The 16,754-nt window shown below is 36.6% G+C and overlaps 1 protein-coding gene across 1 annotated transcript in view; it reads right to left on the bottom strand.

Moving 5' to 3' along the window:
• Positions 1 to 1,213: 1,213 nt before the first annotated feature.
• The window catches only part of LOC108571103 (ets DNA-binding protein pokkuri), a 22,632-nt gene continuing 7,091 nt past the window's right edge, over positions 1,214 to 16,754 (bottom strand). Inside the window, exons 2-5 of the mRNA XM_017933078.1 lie at positions 4,384 to 4,629; positions 2,307 to 2,969; positions 1,784 to 2,033; positions 1,214 to 1,502 (exon numbers count right to left, since the gene is read on the bottom strand). Coding sequence (XP_017788567.1) covers positions 1,214 to 1,502; positions 1,784 to 2,033; positions 2,307 to 2,969; positions 4,384 to 4,600 — 1,419 coding nt within the window. The 5' untranslated portion in view covers positions 4,601 to 4,629. The remainder of the gene's footprint in view (positions 1,503 to 1,783; positions 2,034 to 2,306; positions 2,970 to 4,383; positions 4,630 to 16,754) is intronic.

The raw sequence follows: 16,754 nt of genomic DNA on the forward strand, positions 1-16,754 counted from the left end.
TTTTTTTTTTCTTTTTCTTTGAATACAGACACTAAACTAAACTCATATGTATATATATACGTAATTACCGACGATTATATTGGCACAACTGAGTCGGTGCAACGGGAAACTAGCTCTGAAGTTTCATCGAATTTCAGTATTTACAAGATGGATCGTATGGCGGATCCTCTTAAAAAGGTCAAACTAATATCATACTAATTTTAGACTTACGTAAAGTTCTTTTATAATAATTTCTTTTCTTCAAATAAAAAAAAAATGTATATAAATTCAATCTTCATTTACAACTAAGCATATTTTACTCCGGGAAAATTACGAGTTAGGTTTACATCACAGAATAACTTTGGAATATAATACCCCGATCGTTTCCCGAACACCGTTTTGTACGTTCGTCGATAATGCTCTATAAGCATTTCTAAAGTAGTTCGTTGTAGAAGCGAGAAACGTTTCACACTCGCGCACGTGCGTCAACACAAAGGATGGAAAACAGATGGCGGAATATCCGCGAAAGTTCAGCTTCACCGAAGCGTCTTCCACAATTGCACCACGACAATTGACCCTCAGCTCTTTCGACGAGATCCTAGGCAGTCAATTATCTATTTGAAGCGTGTGGAAATTGATGAACAGCGTTGATTACTCAGTCCTCTTGTCGATTCAAAATCGTTGGACATTACTCGAAGTTACGAAGTTGCTCGAAGAACGTCGGAATAAAATTGACAATCGGTCAAAGAACCAGATTAGTATCGGTGATAGTAGAATTTTCGATTCGAAACAAATCGTCCAATCACCGACGGGACAACATACAAGTTGTTCCTTCTTTGAACACCTTTTCCCTCGTTCCTTGTGCAGTTTGATTCGTAATTCACAAAATGTACTTTTCATCAGTCTTTTATCATGTATTCGTCCCGGTAACGTTACTAACACGGCCGTTTCAAAATTACAATCTAACCCTCCCTGCGCATCTTATTCTTTGAACGGTGGCGCTGGAAGTTGGTAATCTAGTGATTTCATAGTGGAAACAAATATCCCTATAAGTAACATTCCGGAGGCGAACGTTGGAGCAACTCTGCCAACGTACTTCGGAAGCAGATTTCTTCGAATTATCTTGTTGAAACACGATTGTTTTTAATCAACTGACGAAAACATGTTGCAGTAAACAACTCGTCAACGTTGTCAACGTTAAAAACGCGCAGTTTAATCAGCGCTACGTCTCGCGTCACTTCTTCTCTTCCGACTCCTGGTTAGTTTTGACGAGATTATACGCGTGACTTCTATACTTTGCAGGCGGGTCGTGAAGAGGTAGAGGTTGCTGCTGTTGTTGCTGCTGTTGTTGCTGCTCGCTGGATGGCTGACTCATGCTAGACATCGAGAGATCTGTTGGCATATCGATTTCCGGCTCGACGCCACTTCCGCCTTCTTCTTCCGGTTCTGATTTTATCCGCATTTGCTGACGCAGCAAAGATATATTCTTTATGTTCTTCAGCTCCGTTGGATTTCGCAAAAATCTATACACAAAGAAGTCACTTTAGAAAATCTAACCTTGAAATTTCCAACTTATCCGATATCGTTCTTTTATTTTTTTAAATTAAATGAAAATAAATGAAATTAAAATTATTTAACCAGCTATTCTGCATCGAATGCAAAAGTAACTGTGGACTTATTAGCTTTCGAGTATTTTGACGCAAGAAAGGACTATCGTGCATGTAAGTGTTCATATTCCAGTACATTTTACGAAATTATTTTCTCACTCTTAGAAGAAAGAATAATTAAGACAACATAAACTTACTGGTAACAGTGCCGTTCCCCTTGGACCTTTCGTAAGATATTCACTCGATAATAATATCGTAGTGCTCTACTCATTTTATCGTAATTCATCGAAAGATGATTCTTTTGAATGCCCCAGAGCCTGGCTAGTCCCGGCGGGTCGACAATCTTGAACACACCTGTTTCCCGACTTTTCCACGCGATGTAATGTGTGTACCGTTGCGACGGATCGTTCAGAAGTTGTTGAAGAAAGTCCCACAAAAGTCTACCGTCTACGGCAAAAGAGGAAGAAAATTTAACAAAATCGTTCGTATCGAGCAAACTATACTATTTTCCGTTCGATGCCGATTGATAACCTCAATTTCAGTAGTGTTGAAAAAATCAACAGTATCGGTAAACAATTTTATCAGAGATTAATTGAATTAGTGCAAACAGAACAATACCACACCACGTCTCGTTGAGAAAAAAAAAAAAAGAACAGTTACACGTGTATGATAAATAAATGGATAGTAATATCATAGAAACTTGCTCGAGTGTGTACTTACTGGTGTTAGGTTCAGGGGAATCACTGGGGAAAAACTCTCTGGCAGCATTGGCAGGGTTCGTTCTAAAGGCACCGGGTGTGAGGGGCATCATTGGCTGCGTTAACGTAGGACTGGGCTGATCCTTAACACAAACTTCGCTTAACCTTTGGGCTGCAAGTGCCGTCGGCGTGGCTGGTGGGCTTCCGGTAGCCGCTTGTTGATTATCCTCGTCCGAGTCGCTTTTGTAAATTTGACTTTGGGTTCCCTCGGTGTGGCCGGGGGAGCCCGCTTGGCTGTCGACCGACGGTGCCGGTGACAGTGTCACCGAATTCGCGGACATTAACGAGGCCAGGTTCGCGGTGTACGGATTCTCTGTCCACGTAGGAGTTGGTGGATGCGAGTGGGGACTGAGGGGGTACGCGGAAGGCCTAGTTGGGGTCACCGGACTGCTGGGTAGACATCTCTGGAGCTGGTTAAAGTCTCTGGCCAGCATTGAGAGGACATTGTGCAACACATCGCCAGCACCCGGGCATCTCTCCCCCAAATCAGCTTTTGTCAGCAAGCAGAGCGCCTTGCCGTTCATTTGGAACATGTCCATGTCGAATTGGGGTAGGTCGAATTCCCGTTCAGCCCATCGAAGGAACGTCGCCACATCCTCGCGGGACCACAACCGTGGGTCTGAAGCTGTTCAGCACATGTGTTCGGTTATTTTTACTTCGTCTTTCTCTTATTTCTTCTTATTTAAACGGTTGTTAGTATTCCAATGACGTTTCTCAAACGACCTGCGACAATTTATTCTCAACCAACTCTAATTTGCTTCTATTTTATCTACCATCTGTTATATACGAGTGTAAGATCGATGCTCGATTTTTCACTTTTCAAATGGAACAATTTATTGCTATTAACACATTGCCAACCGATTCGATAGATCTGCTCTGCATTTTCTGCTGTATCATTCGCAACGAGCGATACGCTTCGTGTTCTCGTATACAGGGTGTCCATTTTAACTGGACACTCGTCGTGGAATATCTCGGTGGGAATTGAAGCTGTCGAAATCTTCTATTTCAAGGTCGAGTTTATGTTTTCAAACGGAACGCTGTACGATAACGTTTGTTGAGACGAATTCAACGATGTGTCGCACCGAGTCGCTTCGTTTTCATGAAAAATCGTAAAACAGCGAAGAATTGGGAAGTCAGGTCGGCTAAACTCTACCTGACTGTGCTACGAATACAAATTCTCCACAACTTTCCACGAAACGAAATGACTTAATGTGCCACCTCGTTGAATTCGTCTCAACAAACCTTATATGTAACATTAAATGTAGAAAAATACAGCGTACCGTTTCAAAAAAATAAATTTGAATTTCAAATCACTGCCGTTACTTCATTTGCATAAATAAAAAACTATTTATACCGTATTATGTCCTCCATCATATCGAACAACTTTGGCAAGAACATTGTTTCGATAGCTTCAGTTCCTTCCTGGTGTCCCAAAAGACACCCTGTATATTCGAAGAAATTTTCTTCCATAATATCATTCGATAAAACGAACCACCGTTCAATTTTACATTATCAATTTTTCTAACGAAGGTTCGATTATCAATTTTTCTGGAAATCCATTTATCAATCTTTTAGACACTTAACCCTTTCACTGCTGTTGAGACGCCTACAGGCGGTTCGAAAATTTGCTCGCACCGTGTCCTTGACGCTTTTCCGCACTCTTTCATCTTAATTTGATAAAAGAAATTACAAATTTTTTAACAACTTTTTAAAACGCGAAAACGAAAGATTTCGTGGTCTCGATCGAACGTCTGTCGTTTGTCACGCGCGTTACGTAATTAAGATCTGCGGCGGCGAAAGGGTTAACTGCAACCTTGCTCGGTTGGTAATGTGTGAACATCTGATTAGTGGTTTGCAATTATGAATTTCAATAATAAATCGTACGCGATCGGTAAGAAATCGACTGTGTTAACTATCAAATAGAAAAGCAAAGAGACGTTTATCTTACTTTCGTGCTTTCTGCGTATATGTGTGTATAGGGTGGGTCAACTATCAAAGAGAGTGCGAAGAGGTGAAGATTAAAGGGAGAAAGAGCTTACCTAAACTTGCTGGTAGATGTGTCTTGAAGTCAAGAAAGGGACTGGGTGGTGGGTGAGTGGGTGGAAAGTTCATGGCGGGACCGTATCGCCAAAGTAGTTCCGTAGGGCTGAAGGGTAAAGATATACCCGGTGGTAGCCGAGAGTCCATCCCCGTCATTCCACCCCCGGCCGAAACCGGTGGCAATTGCGGCAACTGGATTGACGGCAGTAATTTCATAACACGTCCTGCTATTTCTCCTATCTCCTCTGTAATCAACGAAATCACATTTTTAAATATGCCTTACCTGCTACCTACAGTCGGTATCGTAACAAAAACGATAATTCGTGAAACAAAGATCGTAGATCGTTTACTCGATCAACTCTGTTCTCTATTTTCTATACAACATACAGGAGTGTTGCCTGTACACCCAAAATGTTAACGCTGACCAACTACAATAATAAAAAAGAATTAAGCCAGGCAAAAGTCATTTTATTAAACGATTACATTAATACGTCTGAATTTATCAACAAGAAATCATCTACTGAATTAGTTTTCATTAAGAATAGCGATGCACAGACTTCGCATTGTGAATCACTGATAAGGAAGGATAGAGAACCGCCGTTATTATGTGTACAAGGGTAATTCCCTGTCAATTTCAACCGAAACGGTGTGATGGAAAAATTCGCGCTGTCGGGGACTGTCCAGGCTTATTAAGTCGTGTTATATGGAAACTGTGTTACAGAAGTGTTGTCTGTATTGTATTTTCAACTCTGTCGGTACGGCAGGAATCGACTGTTTATATTTTCTCGATACAAGATAATGCTAAGTTATCGTCGATATGAATATTTGTTTACCGAAAATGAAAAATATTTTAATGAAAATCCAAGAAAATTCTATAGTGACGACATAATGATTTTACTAAAAAAAAAAAATAGGAAAAAGGTGTGAACTTATGTAGAAGGCGATTACGTTTCTTTTTCTCAAATTTCAAGGTTCGTTGGAAATATTGATCTAAATTATAAAATTCGACACAAACTTATGGGATCACTTAAATGCAATGATCTACTTGCAACAACCGTAAAATCGTAGAATTACAAGTCGAAGAGTCGATAAAAATCATACGAACATACTATATTTGAAAACAGACAGTCAAATGGGCGCGCCACAATGCTATACACAGTGTCCCAAACAAACGGGAAGATTTATATTGAAAAAAAAAAAATTAGATGACCGAAATGTTATAAGGCTAAATTAAATAGTATTAAACGCTGCATATCTCTATATTATTTTCATTAAATTTACTGCAGTTTCAATTCGTATGCGTGAAACAGTGCGTCCAGGTGTGCTGGTACACTGAAATAATTAAGCAGAAGAACGAATTTATAATCGAAATAAATTTTGAAGATACGAGTACTTCGATACTTTGTTCATAGATATTTTTTACAAAAACTGCATCGAAAAATACAAGGTTCCATTTGGAAAAATTAGACACGCAGTATCCATTTTGCACTTTTCAGTTGCGTTGATGCACGAGCTTAGGTAAAATAGTAAATGCAGGAACGTAGAACATCCGTAACCGTTTAATTTTACTCTACTTCTATCTCTAATCGTTTTCGAGATACAGGCCTGTCCAGTTACGTGGGACACCCTGTATATCAGGTCAGGAAAGAAGAAAAATTGTTAGCATAGACTAAAGAGGTACGAGACTGAAAGGCAGCAGGAAGTGGGAATTTACATAACTTATTTCCATCGACCTCCAGGCTCTTTTCATTCTTCCAATTTTTTCGCTCGTTTCTCTTATTCTCGCGAGAAAGTAATCCTCGTTTAACACATTTGCCAATTCTTTTCAACAAATTCTCCTTAAACGCAATTTTCCAAATATTCGACTCTCTTTTCGTTTCGGTAATTTTCTTTTCTTCGTAGAACCGCATGAATTCTCTATACAGTAGTGCACACATAAGCGTTCGCATTTTCGCACACTTAAGAGTCCGTCGCTATCCCCACCAATTCTTGGAAATGGGACATCGGAGTGGAGTTCGAGCGTGCCGAGTGAAACAAAGTAATTCGATATCGACTCCTGAATGTGAACAACTGACACTTGATATATCGGTATCCTACTCAGCACATCTCTCTTTTCTTTAGTTAAATTCGCAGAAGTCACCTCCCCACTTAAGCGTCCGTGTTCGGTCCCGACTGCGGACGCTTATACGTGCACTACTGTACATTGTGCTTCCGATCCGGTTCTAGGTTGTTTTTCGTTCGTGCTTCAACAAACAGCTAATTCAACTGTCGATTAATTCCGGCAACAAACTGTATCAAGTTACTTCAGCACAGATGAATCTTCGATAGTAAAAGAACAAAAGGAAAGAACGCTTTTCCAGAGGAAGAAAAAGGCAAAGATGTTGGCATTCGAAGGTCAGTGGTTCCATTATCTTTGCATCAGGAAATTCTCGGTTCGAAATGCGCGCCACGTGAACCGACGGAAACGCGGAGAAATAAAATGATCAGGTGAGAGATAGGCAAGAGAAAAAAGTTTCGGAAAAGAGAAGAAAGAAGAGATAAACCTCTTATTACATGCCTCGATTGCTTCGCTCGATCGATTGTTAACTTCAACGCTGCACAGTGCAGTATTTTATATAAAAACTTGGCCAAAATTCAAATTTTCATACTTAATTAAAAATTTTAAAAGTGGCTTTTCTTCAAAATGAAGTATCATAGCGGCCATTTTGGTGACGTCAGAATTTAGGCAGAAGAAGGCCATATAAAAAGTTTATTTGTTTTTTTTTTGTTATTATTAAAACATAATCGTTATTGTTTCTGATTTCCTGTGAGCAAAATCGTTCCTGTAATAATATTATGTAAAAATGATTTAAAAATCGGCAGTAAATTCTTGTTTTCTTTATTATCTACACGTAGAACTCTTAAATCGAGAGTTTCATATTAAAATAAATTCTGTCTCTAAATCGGTTTATTTCTGAATTTTTTATTCACCTGTGAGTTTTCATGTAAAATTGTATCAAACAATTGCGTTAATCATTTCTAAGTGCATTTTGTTCTACTAAATGCTAGTAAAATAATTTAGGTCAAGTTTTTCATACAAATCCAACTATTTTCATATTTCCCTTTGATATGATATTTTTGTCCTTATAAAATCGCCATAAATGATTCAAAATCTTGTTACATTGTGACACTTTTTCCAAAATTGCTGTTCCTTGTTGCGTTGCTTAAAGGGTCAATTTAAAAATAAATGAAAAATTCATGAAATTGTTTTTTTTTATTTTCCACGTTTATCCGCCATTTGTTAATCTATACGTACAGTCGGTCACAAAATGATTCGGATACTATTTAGAACATTGTAACCTTTTAAAAATTTGAAATTTTCAAAAAGTTGCAATTTGTGAAAATCGCCAAGAAAATTGTGAAGGTCACGTTTAACAACTTTTTAAACTGAGCCCGTAATGAAAATTTAAAAAATACGTCTTGTAGATTTATGCCATTTATATACATATTGAAAATTTCATCGAAATCGGTTAATGTTGCTATGAGCTACAAACGGTTAAAAATTGTGAGAATCGCACTATTTCACTTCAGCCTATAACTGTAATAAATCTCAAGATTCATAGATCTTTCGGTGCCTGTCGCTTGTTTCTCCATCAGCCGATCTCGATGAAATTTTCAGCATGTGTATAATTCACACATATCTACAAAACGTATGTTTTAAATTTTCATTACAAGCTCAGATAAAAAAAGTTGTAAACAGTGACCTTTACCATTTTCTTCGCGATTCCCACAAATTGCAATTTTTTGCACACCGTCATCTAGTACACTAATCCTTCTAACTTCTAAAAAAAAAAAAAGCTCAAGTCGTTTGGTCCAATTTTTAAAAAGTTATACTGTTCTAAAGAGTGTCCGAATTTTTTTGTGACCGACTGTACATTGCGCCCAGCAACTCGTCTCTTCTTTCACGAAAATTAACGGTGAAATTAATGAAAATTCTACGGCAAACTTTATTGCCTTCTTGAGAAGAAGAAAAAACGAAACAGGCAAATTAAATCCTACGAGAATGGTGTAACGAAATCCAGTAATCGATCGAGCATCCAGAACGAACATTTCCGGCTTAGAGATTGCGACGAGCCAACGAAAGGAGGAAGTCATGCCGGAAGTCGTAATCGCCGCAAAAAACTGCTCGAATGATCCTCCGAACAAAAACTAATTCTTAGCCTTTTAACAGTAGCTACGGACATTCAAAATCATCTCCGACCAATTTACCTTTAACCGTTACGTTCATAATTGATAATAATTCGAAGTAACGAGATCGTATGAACGGATACATAAATTCAATAAAGTTTTTGTGAACTACGTTGTTGAGATAAAAATACAGAGGCGTCGTGTTTTATTAGTTCTGAAAATTTTCAATAAGTGTACACGGTAGAATGAAAGTTGGACGATCGTCAAATTTCCAACATTTACACCTTTTTACTATTCAACCAACGTTCACCTTACGAATTAATCAAGAATAATAATGAAATTATACATTTAACAGAATAATTTAGCGTACGTAGAAATTTTACGTATTGGTATTTACGTATGAAGTGAACGGTGAAAAGTAAAGGCGTAACTATGCGTAAGGTAACGGAACACAAGTGCGGGGAACATAAACTGGATCGTAGCACCGATAAATGCAAATGTAAATATAAAGGTAAACAGACACGAAACGAGTGTTTTGCCCAATCTTCGTTTTTCTTAATGTCAGAGGTTCGTTATGCCTTATTCATAGGCATTCTTACGTAACTAACGAGAATTCGACGGAGCTACCACAATTTGGTAGACATTAGCTATGTCCCGTTCTTTCCGTTTACTGGAAAATTCCATCTTCAATTTCATTTTGCACAGCACATGTTTCCCTTGAAATCATTTCATCGGAATTCACGTGAAGTAATAAGGAACCTGCTTCATTTGTAATCTACAGTTTATACAAATGACAATAGAAAATTGTATTCCTCGATTGATAAATTCCATACCGTAATGAAATTTTATTCGATATTTTTTTTAGCATCGTTCGTTATGTCCCTTTAAATTCTGCTGGATTTTTCTTAGAATATACTTTATCATTAATTTCCTTAAACGTAAATTCTTTTACGTTTAATGGAACGTGGTTACGTTGAAAATACATTTAAAGGGAAAAGAAGAAGAAAAATCTGGTGGATTTTTTTTTTTTTTTACAATATATTATGATTAATTTCCATTAGCGATATCCTTTTATTTTTCTTTTGTGTTTAATGGGACGCGATTACATTGAAAATACATTGAAAGGGAAAAGAAGAAGAGAAAAAATTGGAAAGCATAAAACAACTCGAGCCAAGCACGAATTCATTCTGGCTAGATGTGGAAGACGGAAGATCCTTGAGGAGAATTTAAGATTTATCGCAGAGGGGATAGTCGATTCTCTTTTCTTCCGGGTATTCCATTGCTTCCTCTCTCCTTCTCTCTCTCTCTCTTTATCTTCTTCGCAGTTTCAAATTTATGCCGAGCTTTATTATGAAGCAATCTACTATTGATTCATCGATAACATGGGATATATCACTGATAACAACTTGATGTACTACCGTCACAACATATTAACTGCTAATTGACCAACCTTAGGGAAGAAAAGTCACTTCTTCCTTGCCGATATCGAAAAAGATTTTGAAACAGATTTCTAAGTAATATGCCATGAGCTTCTGTACGACGAGGATTGAATGTTTCTATTACGTAACTTTTAAATCAATTATTCGAAAAAAAAAGTGTTCGAAGAATTTTTGATTTCAAAGACTAATGATGACTTTTATAAATTTGGAATAACGAAACTAGTTAATCATAAATACATTTTTTTTTAAGAAACAAAATGTGTTAATTGTTAATTGTACAACATTGATCGTCTTTATTTAAAATTTTTGTTAACAATTTACGTGTAAAACGGAAAAATTTTATTTAGCATATAATTCTGTCGTTTTCTATACATTTTAGCGAGATATACGTCCGTCATGCTACTATTCAACGTTTGAAATTGGCGGGTCTAACGCACGTGTAACTGAATAGTAAAATTCATTGTACAATTGTTTGGACATTATTATCTGACGTGACGAATATGCTATTGGCATGTTTGCGTAATTTTTTATACCAGTTTAAACTTATAAGAACTGCGGTGAAAACTGCTGAAAATATGAATGTAGCATTTTGAGGTTATGTAAATATCAGGATAGTTTTCAAAACTTAAGATCGATGACTTTTCATTGGAAAGTGAGTTAAAAAGTAGAATAATGTTTTAAGGGAAATAATTGGAAACAATCCACAGAAAACAATATGAAATTTTGCCATATCTGCCCTTAGTCACCTAATCTTTCCGCTACGAACTCTATCATTTCTCCAAAGATCTGAATCATTTTTCGAACAAATAAAGTATTCCGAAATGAAGACACTGTAAAAGCACCATTCAAAGAATCTTTTAATTCAAACACTGATGATTTTTATAAATTTGGAAAACGAAACTAATTAATATTTGAGAAAAGTGTATGTAATCGGTGTGGAAATGATTTTGATTAAATATATTATTTTTCGAAGGAACAAAATGTGTTAATTGTTAATTTTATTGACACACAGGACGTCCATCTCTTTTATTTTGAATTTTTGTTAACAATTCACAAGTTATCCGGCGACGATTAACTAATTTCCTTCCAATATGTTCTCGTATTACGTAAAGTACCAGCTTGTATTGTATTATGTAAAATACGACACTAATAATGCGGAAACTTATGACGATTTGTTTAACGATACTATATCGTTACTTAGCTGTGTACCAATAGAGTCACGGTATACAACAATTATAGAAGTCTAACTGACTTGTGAACAAGTAAATAACTAAAAAAAATTATGTTTTTATTACTCGTAAAAAAATTGACGCAAATCGACTACATAAGATCGTCCACGATATTTATCATGGAACAGGAAAGCAATAACAATAATAGTAGCCACATCAAAGCGAAGAACGAAGTATCAATTACGTCACTGTTCGTTATCGATAAAGTTTTGTGTATGAAAAAAAAAAAAACAGGTTTTGCGTTTAATATTTTGTAACAAGTAACGCCATTGCAATAATTCGCTATGATGACGAGAAAAATATTTTTACACCAGTCTTGACATTGAATTATCGCAATTTCCTTCAAATAACCTTTTTTCAGAAAACCTTAAAATTCCAGAATTGCAAGTTACCAAAAAATCTCTACTTTTATTTCATCTTTGTAAGTATATTAATAATAATTTGAATAAAAGTATCTCTATTATTATTATTATTGTGTCATTGCTTATTAAATATTTGCTTTCTTCGTGAAATAATAAACAGGACAATTTTATCTTCGATAATTTTTTGTTACTATTTGTACAAACACGAGACATAAGCTTGGCAACAAGTGCAGAAAGAAAATATCATATGTTATCGTGGAAAGATTTCTTGTTCGTCTTCGAATCTCCAAAATTTGTTATCGAAATAACGCTCTTCGGTATTCTTCTAAAAGTGGTAGCTGCTGCAGATAAGCACCTAACCTACATAAACTCCCGTTTAAAGGATCATCCATGGCGTAGCAAAGAAATCTGTATAATTGGTGATTTACGTGGCACATGCGCAATAGATCATTATGCAGTTGGAGCGTTACGTGAATTATAGAGGAGGTAAACAGAGTGTACCGAGATCGGAGAAAGTCTTCACTCTTTGCTTGTTCCCTATAGATGCACCACTGTTATTACGTAATCTTCTTGCACCGTCTCCTATGCTTTGCTTGCGAAATTCGGACGCTGGTTTTCTGAACAATCGATACTTACCAGGAAACTCTCGTTTTACGTCGATTAATAACGAAAAAATATTCAATGTGTCTATTTGAAGCGAAAATACACGAATGTAATAATTGCAATAAATTTAAATGCAAATAAAATCAAAGTTTCGTTGTTTCATATGATAAGTTAATTTGATCATTGACCTAATCTAACCTTAAATTTCGTAGTGTGTAGTTGAAGGAAATGAAATTTCTCTAATCGAATTTTCTATAAACAAGTGAGATGATTAGTAAACTACTGATTAATGAACGTATTAAGTAATAAATTCGAGGTGATGTGCAGAGAAACTGTAGCAGCGTTGCTTTCATACCAACGACTGATAACCCAATGCCGTGACTGTCTCGTAAACAAAAATTGCCAATATACTCAGTTCGACATATGCAGTTCGTTCTTCCTTATACTTCTTTACATTTTTAATATCTTCTTCTTTTTTATAAGCTATTTATTTCTAAAAATCTTGTCGTAATTATTTCTTGTGATTTTCACTAAGAAAAATTGTAGATCTTGACATGTAAACGAAAAGGAAATTCAAGTTGTAAACTAAATAAATATATACAGTAGATATATAGATTTTATTTGAAACGAATAATAGCTTGTGTTAGGCAACGAATAAATATTTCTTATATTCATTTCCAAATAAGAAAAGGTAAAAAGTAATTTAATTATTATGATAATATTATACCTAACCTCAAAATTTGCAATGACAATTCCACGAATGAGGATGCAGTTCTAATTACAATAATTGATTGTTTCAATAGAATGTAACGAACCTCTCAATCCTTCTTTTTAAACCAGTTGCTTATTAAAATATCGTTATTATTACTTTATTTTCGTTTCGGATATCTTTCGACGGATTTGCCTTCTCTCATCTTCAGAAAACCTTTTCTAATATTAAGAATAAAAACAGGAAGAAATTGTTACTAACAGGTTTGTTTCCTTGACACTATTAACAAAATTAAAGAATCTTTTATTGAAACAAAAATGTGTTTTGGTCGAGAAAACCCGAGGATTACAACAGTTATTAGAGTTAAAGCCGGTTTAACATATCAAATGTGCCACACTTGACATTATAGCGTATCGATCGCTGGGAAACATTCAATAGGAATAGAAAACGGAGCGATTACAATTAATTACATAAGTAAATGATTTAACTTGTATCCGGGTGTGAATGATACGCGAAGGGGGAGAAGGTCCAAGAAGAAGAAAAGCTCGGTTTTCGCGACCTTGGGGTGGTCGGTGAACCCGATGCTCACGCGTCCGCTTACGTCACGCTCTCGCCAACTCACAAGGAAGTGCTTTCTCGTTCCTTCGCGGGCAGAAAGAAAGAGAGAAAGAGAACCAGAAAAGAGAGATGCGGGCCGAGATAGCAGTCACTGGTGTACTGCACACAAACAAATCAACGTCCGTTCACTTATTACACCCTGTGTCAGGCATGTCCAACTAAGCTCTGGAGCTCGGACTCTCTTCCCCCACCATCGTCCCGTTATTATTGTACGATGACGATGCTGCGCAGTGGGATGCGCACGAAACAAAGGCCGAACGAGTGCCGCGAAAATGTCATATGTACGTCTCGTCAGCATAGGTGCATACTACCGCTAGATATTTGTCCACACATTTATTTGCATTTCTTTATATTGGTAAGCGATTTTATATTGAGAGTTTTTTCCAAGGAAGTAGTGGTGAATTTAATTTGTTCCGTGGCCTATATTGTAAAAAAGATTAATTCTTTTGAAATTTGTTGGCTTAGTGCTAGAAAATTATTAAAATGTTTCCTTGCTATTCGTAAAGAATTAATTAATTTTCAACAGACATAACGTTCCATCGTGATGAATTAAATTTGATATTATAAGGGAAAATATTGTACAACTCGTTCATTACATTTATGCGTTTAAAAAAAAGATACTAAAAGGATGTATGTTTGCATCCACTTTTTTATGCGAAAGTAGTTTTTCTCCTAATAAATTAATGAAATCTAATCACCGCGGTATAATATTAAAATACTTTTTAAGTATTTATATCCTGGAACTTATAAATAATGAATTTTAAATTTAATCCGAATAAGTGTGATATTCCCATTACGTAATGGGAAACTTTTGATGAAAATTTTGTACCGTTTAACAAAGTCTAGCATCCCATGATACGACTTTTTCCGCAAATGCATCAGTATACTTTTTTTGTTTTTAATGAAATTGCAATTTTTTTATGCCTGTATTTCCAATTCTAGATAAAACGTATGTTTCATCGAGGATATGACACTCTATAGCCTGGCCCAATTGCTAGAATCACCCTGTATATTAGACTGCAGTTAGAATTATGTGTGTATACGCGTGGATCTGAAGTTGCTTGTACATATACGCTTCCACTACAGTCGGCTGCTCATTTAAAATACGAACATTTCCCGCGCAACGCAGTTGGCATCTGGAGTGAGAAGAAACCGCGTCAGGGGCACCACCCGTCGTGGAATTTGGACAACATGTATGCTCTTCGTCGTCAACGCTGCTTTGCCGGAGTTAGATGGCACTTACTGTGCAATGCTTAGCGCATTATTACGCCTCGGCGTGTTATCGGAATTAAGAACAAGCGTGGAATTTTTTGAGTTTCGACGAATCGTTCGATAAACCGATACGGAGTTCGTAGAGACCACAGCTACAAAGAATAAATACGAACACGTAGGTCTGCGGAGTTTCAAGCTCGAAGTATTGCAGATATCATACTTTAGGTAATTTTCTTCAATGGTTCATCAGGTGTTGAGTGTTTGTACATAGCGTGACGTTCATTGTCCTCGCTTTTGATCGATTTTCAGCAGTGGACAACCATTACGGAGAGCTGTTTGTTCTTCAAAAGTTTATTTCGAAATATGGATACGTTAAGTATTAATTGCTGAACAACGGATCGTGCACGCACGTACTGCTTATTTTTAAACGTTGATAAAGATGTACACGCTTCTTAATATAGGGTAAATATATAAAATATATTTTGCTTTAAAGAATTGCGTCGTTCACTGTATTATTTACATTAAGGTAACGAAAGATAACTTCGGATTAATGTTACGTTTACTGTTATAGGTTAGGGTAATTTGTGTAAAAAGTTACAATTTCGTAAAAGAAGAAAAGTTGCAAAATTACAAATCGTAAAGCATAAAATTCGTAAATGTGACATTTCCAGAGTTTTAGAAAAATTTATTACTTCTTGGTGAACCTTTACACCTTGCAAAAGTTTCTTCTTCCAATCTATTATATTATTCAAATCACAGAAAATTCCCTGGCGATAATTCAACTTTAAAGCCGTTAAGTCTCCGGTAAATGTTGATTTTATCTCGTGTATCATCTACAATCCGGTCTTTCTCTATGTCTCCGTCGAATTACGTAAATATAGAAATTCATGTGTGTACATCAGTCGTGTAATATCGGGGAAATTAATTGCAATGATTCATTGTGTTAGCTGTGAGCGTGGCCGGTATCGAAATCAACGAAACATACTCGAAATTCTCAAATTCCAACAATTATTAAGACCTATTGGAGTTGAATTTATCGCGAAAGTGTCATAAAAAAAGGAAGAGGGAAAAATAACGTAGAAGGAAAGAGGATAGAGAAGAGAGGGTCACTGACACGTCGTCGAACAGAGGTTTATCAGACGGACGAGCGACCCACGTGGTTAGTGTTCTCCGCCCTCTTTTATACCCTTGATCGCCGCCATGCGACTACGAACTGCTGCCAGAAAAAACACGATTAAACGTTATTTCTTATGCTTTCTCTGAACTTGCCTTTAGTTTTATTCTCCTTCTATGACTTTCTTACTTACACTTTAACGGTGCTTTTATCATATACGTGTATGTTACGTATTTTCTTCACGCCAATCAAATCTAACCTAACATAACCTCTTTCGTAAGGAAAAAAAAGAAGTGGAGGTATAAAAGTATACGATTTCTACAGAAAAGAATATGACATTAACGCAAGAGGAGAGGGATTTATTTCTATTTTCTATTGAACAATTCAATCTTCTCCAGAAGTTATATATATATAGATTCTATCGCACGCTTTCTTAAACGTTAAAACGCTACAATCTAAAAATTCGTTCGTACAGCAACTCGACACACCCCTCGCAAAACGAAAGAAATGAAATTCCTCCTCACTGACCGTTGTACCGTTCTATCGTAGAAATTTGACGCAGAGCAAAATATTGAAACAGTTGTCTTCATTTTTTCTTTTTTTTCTATCGGGCGAGGAATTTCTCCGAAGTTCCAACTACCTGTTACTCGAAGAAAAGGAAGGAAAGCGCGAGAGAACGAGGGTGAATGAGAATCTCTGCGGAGGTACAAAAAGAGCATCGAAGCCTCGGGATGCACGTGCGTGCAACTAACGCCGACCGGAAGTCGATAAAAAGGCTGCTTCACCCTCGTCACACGGCAGCAGCTCCTCCTCATGGGAACCAGCCTCTTTCTTCTCTCTTTATTCCTCTTCGATTCCCACTCCTCTCGTTTCTTGTCACGCTTCTCTCTCTCGTTCAGCCTCTATGCCACCACCAC

This window comes from Habropoda laboriosa, unplaced genomic scaffold (assembly GCF_001263275.1).
Source record: "Habropoda laboriosa isolate 0110345459 unplaced genomic scaffold, ASM126327v1 scaffold106, whole genome shotgun sequence".
In the NCBI taxonomy this organism is placed as follows: Eukaryota; Metazoa; Arthropoda; class Insecta; order Hymenoptera; family Apidae; genus Habropoda; species Habropoda laboriosa.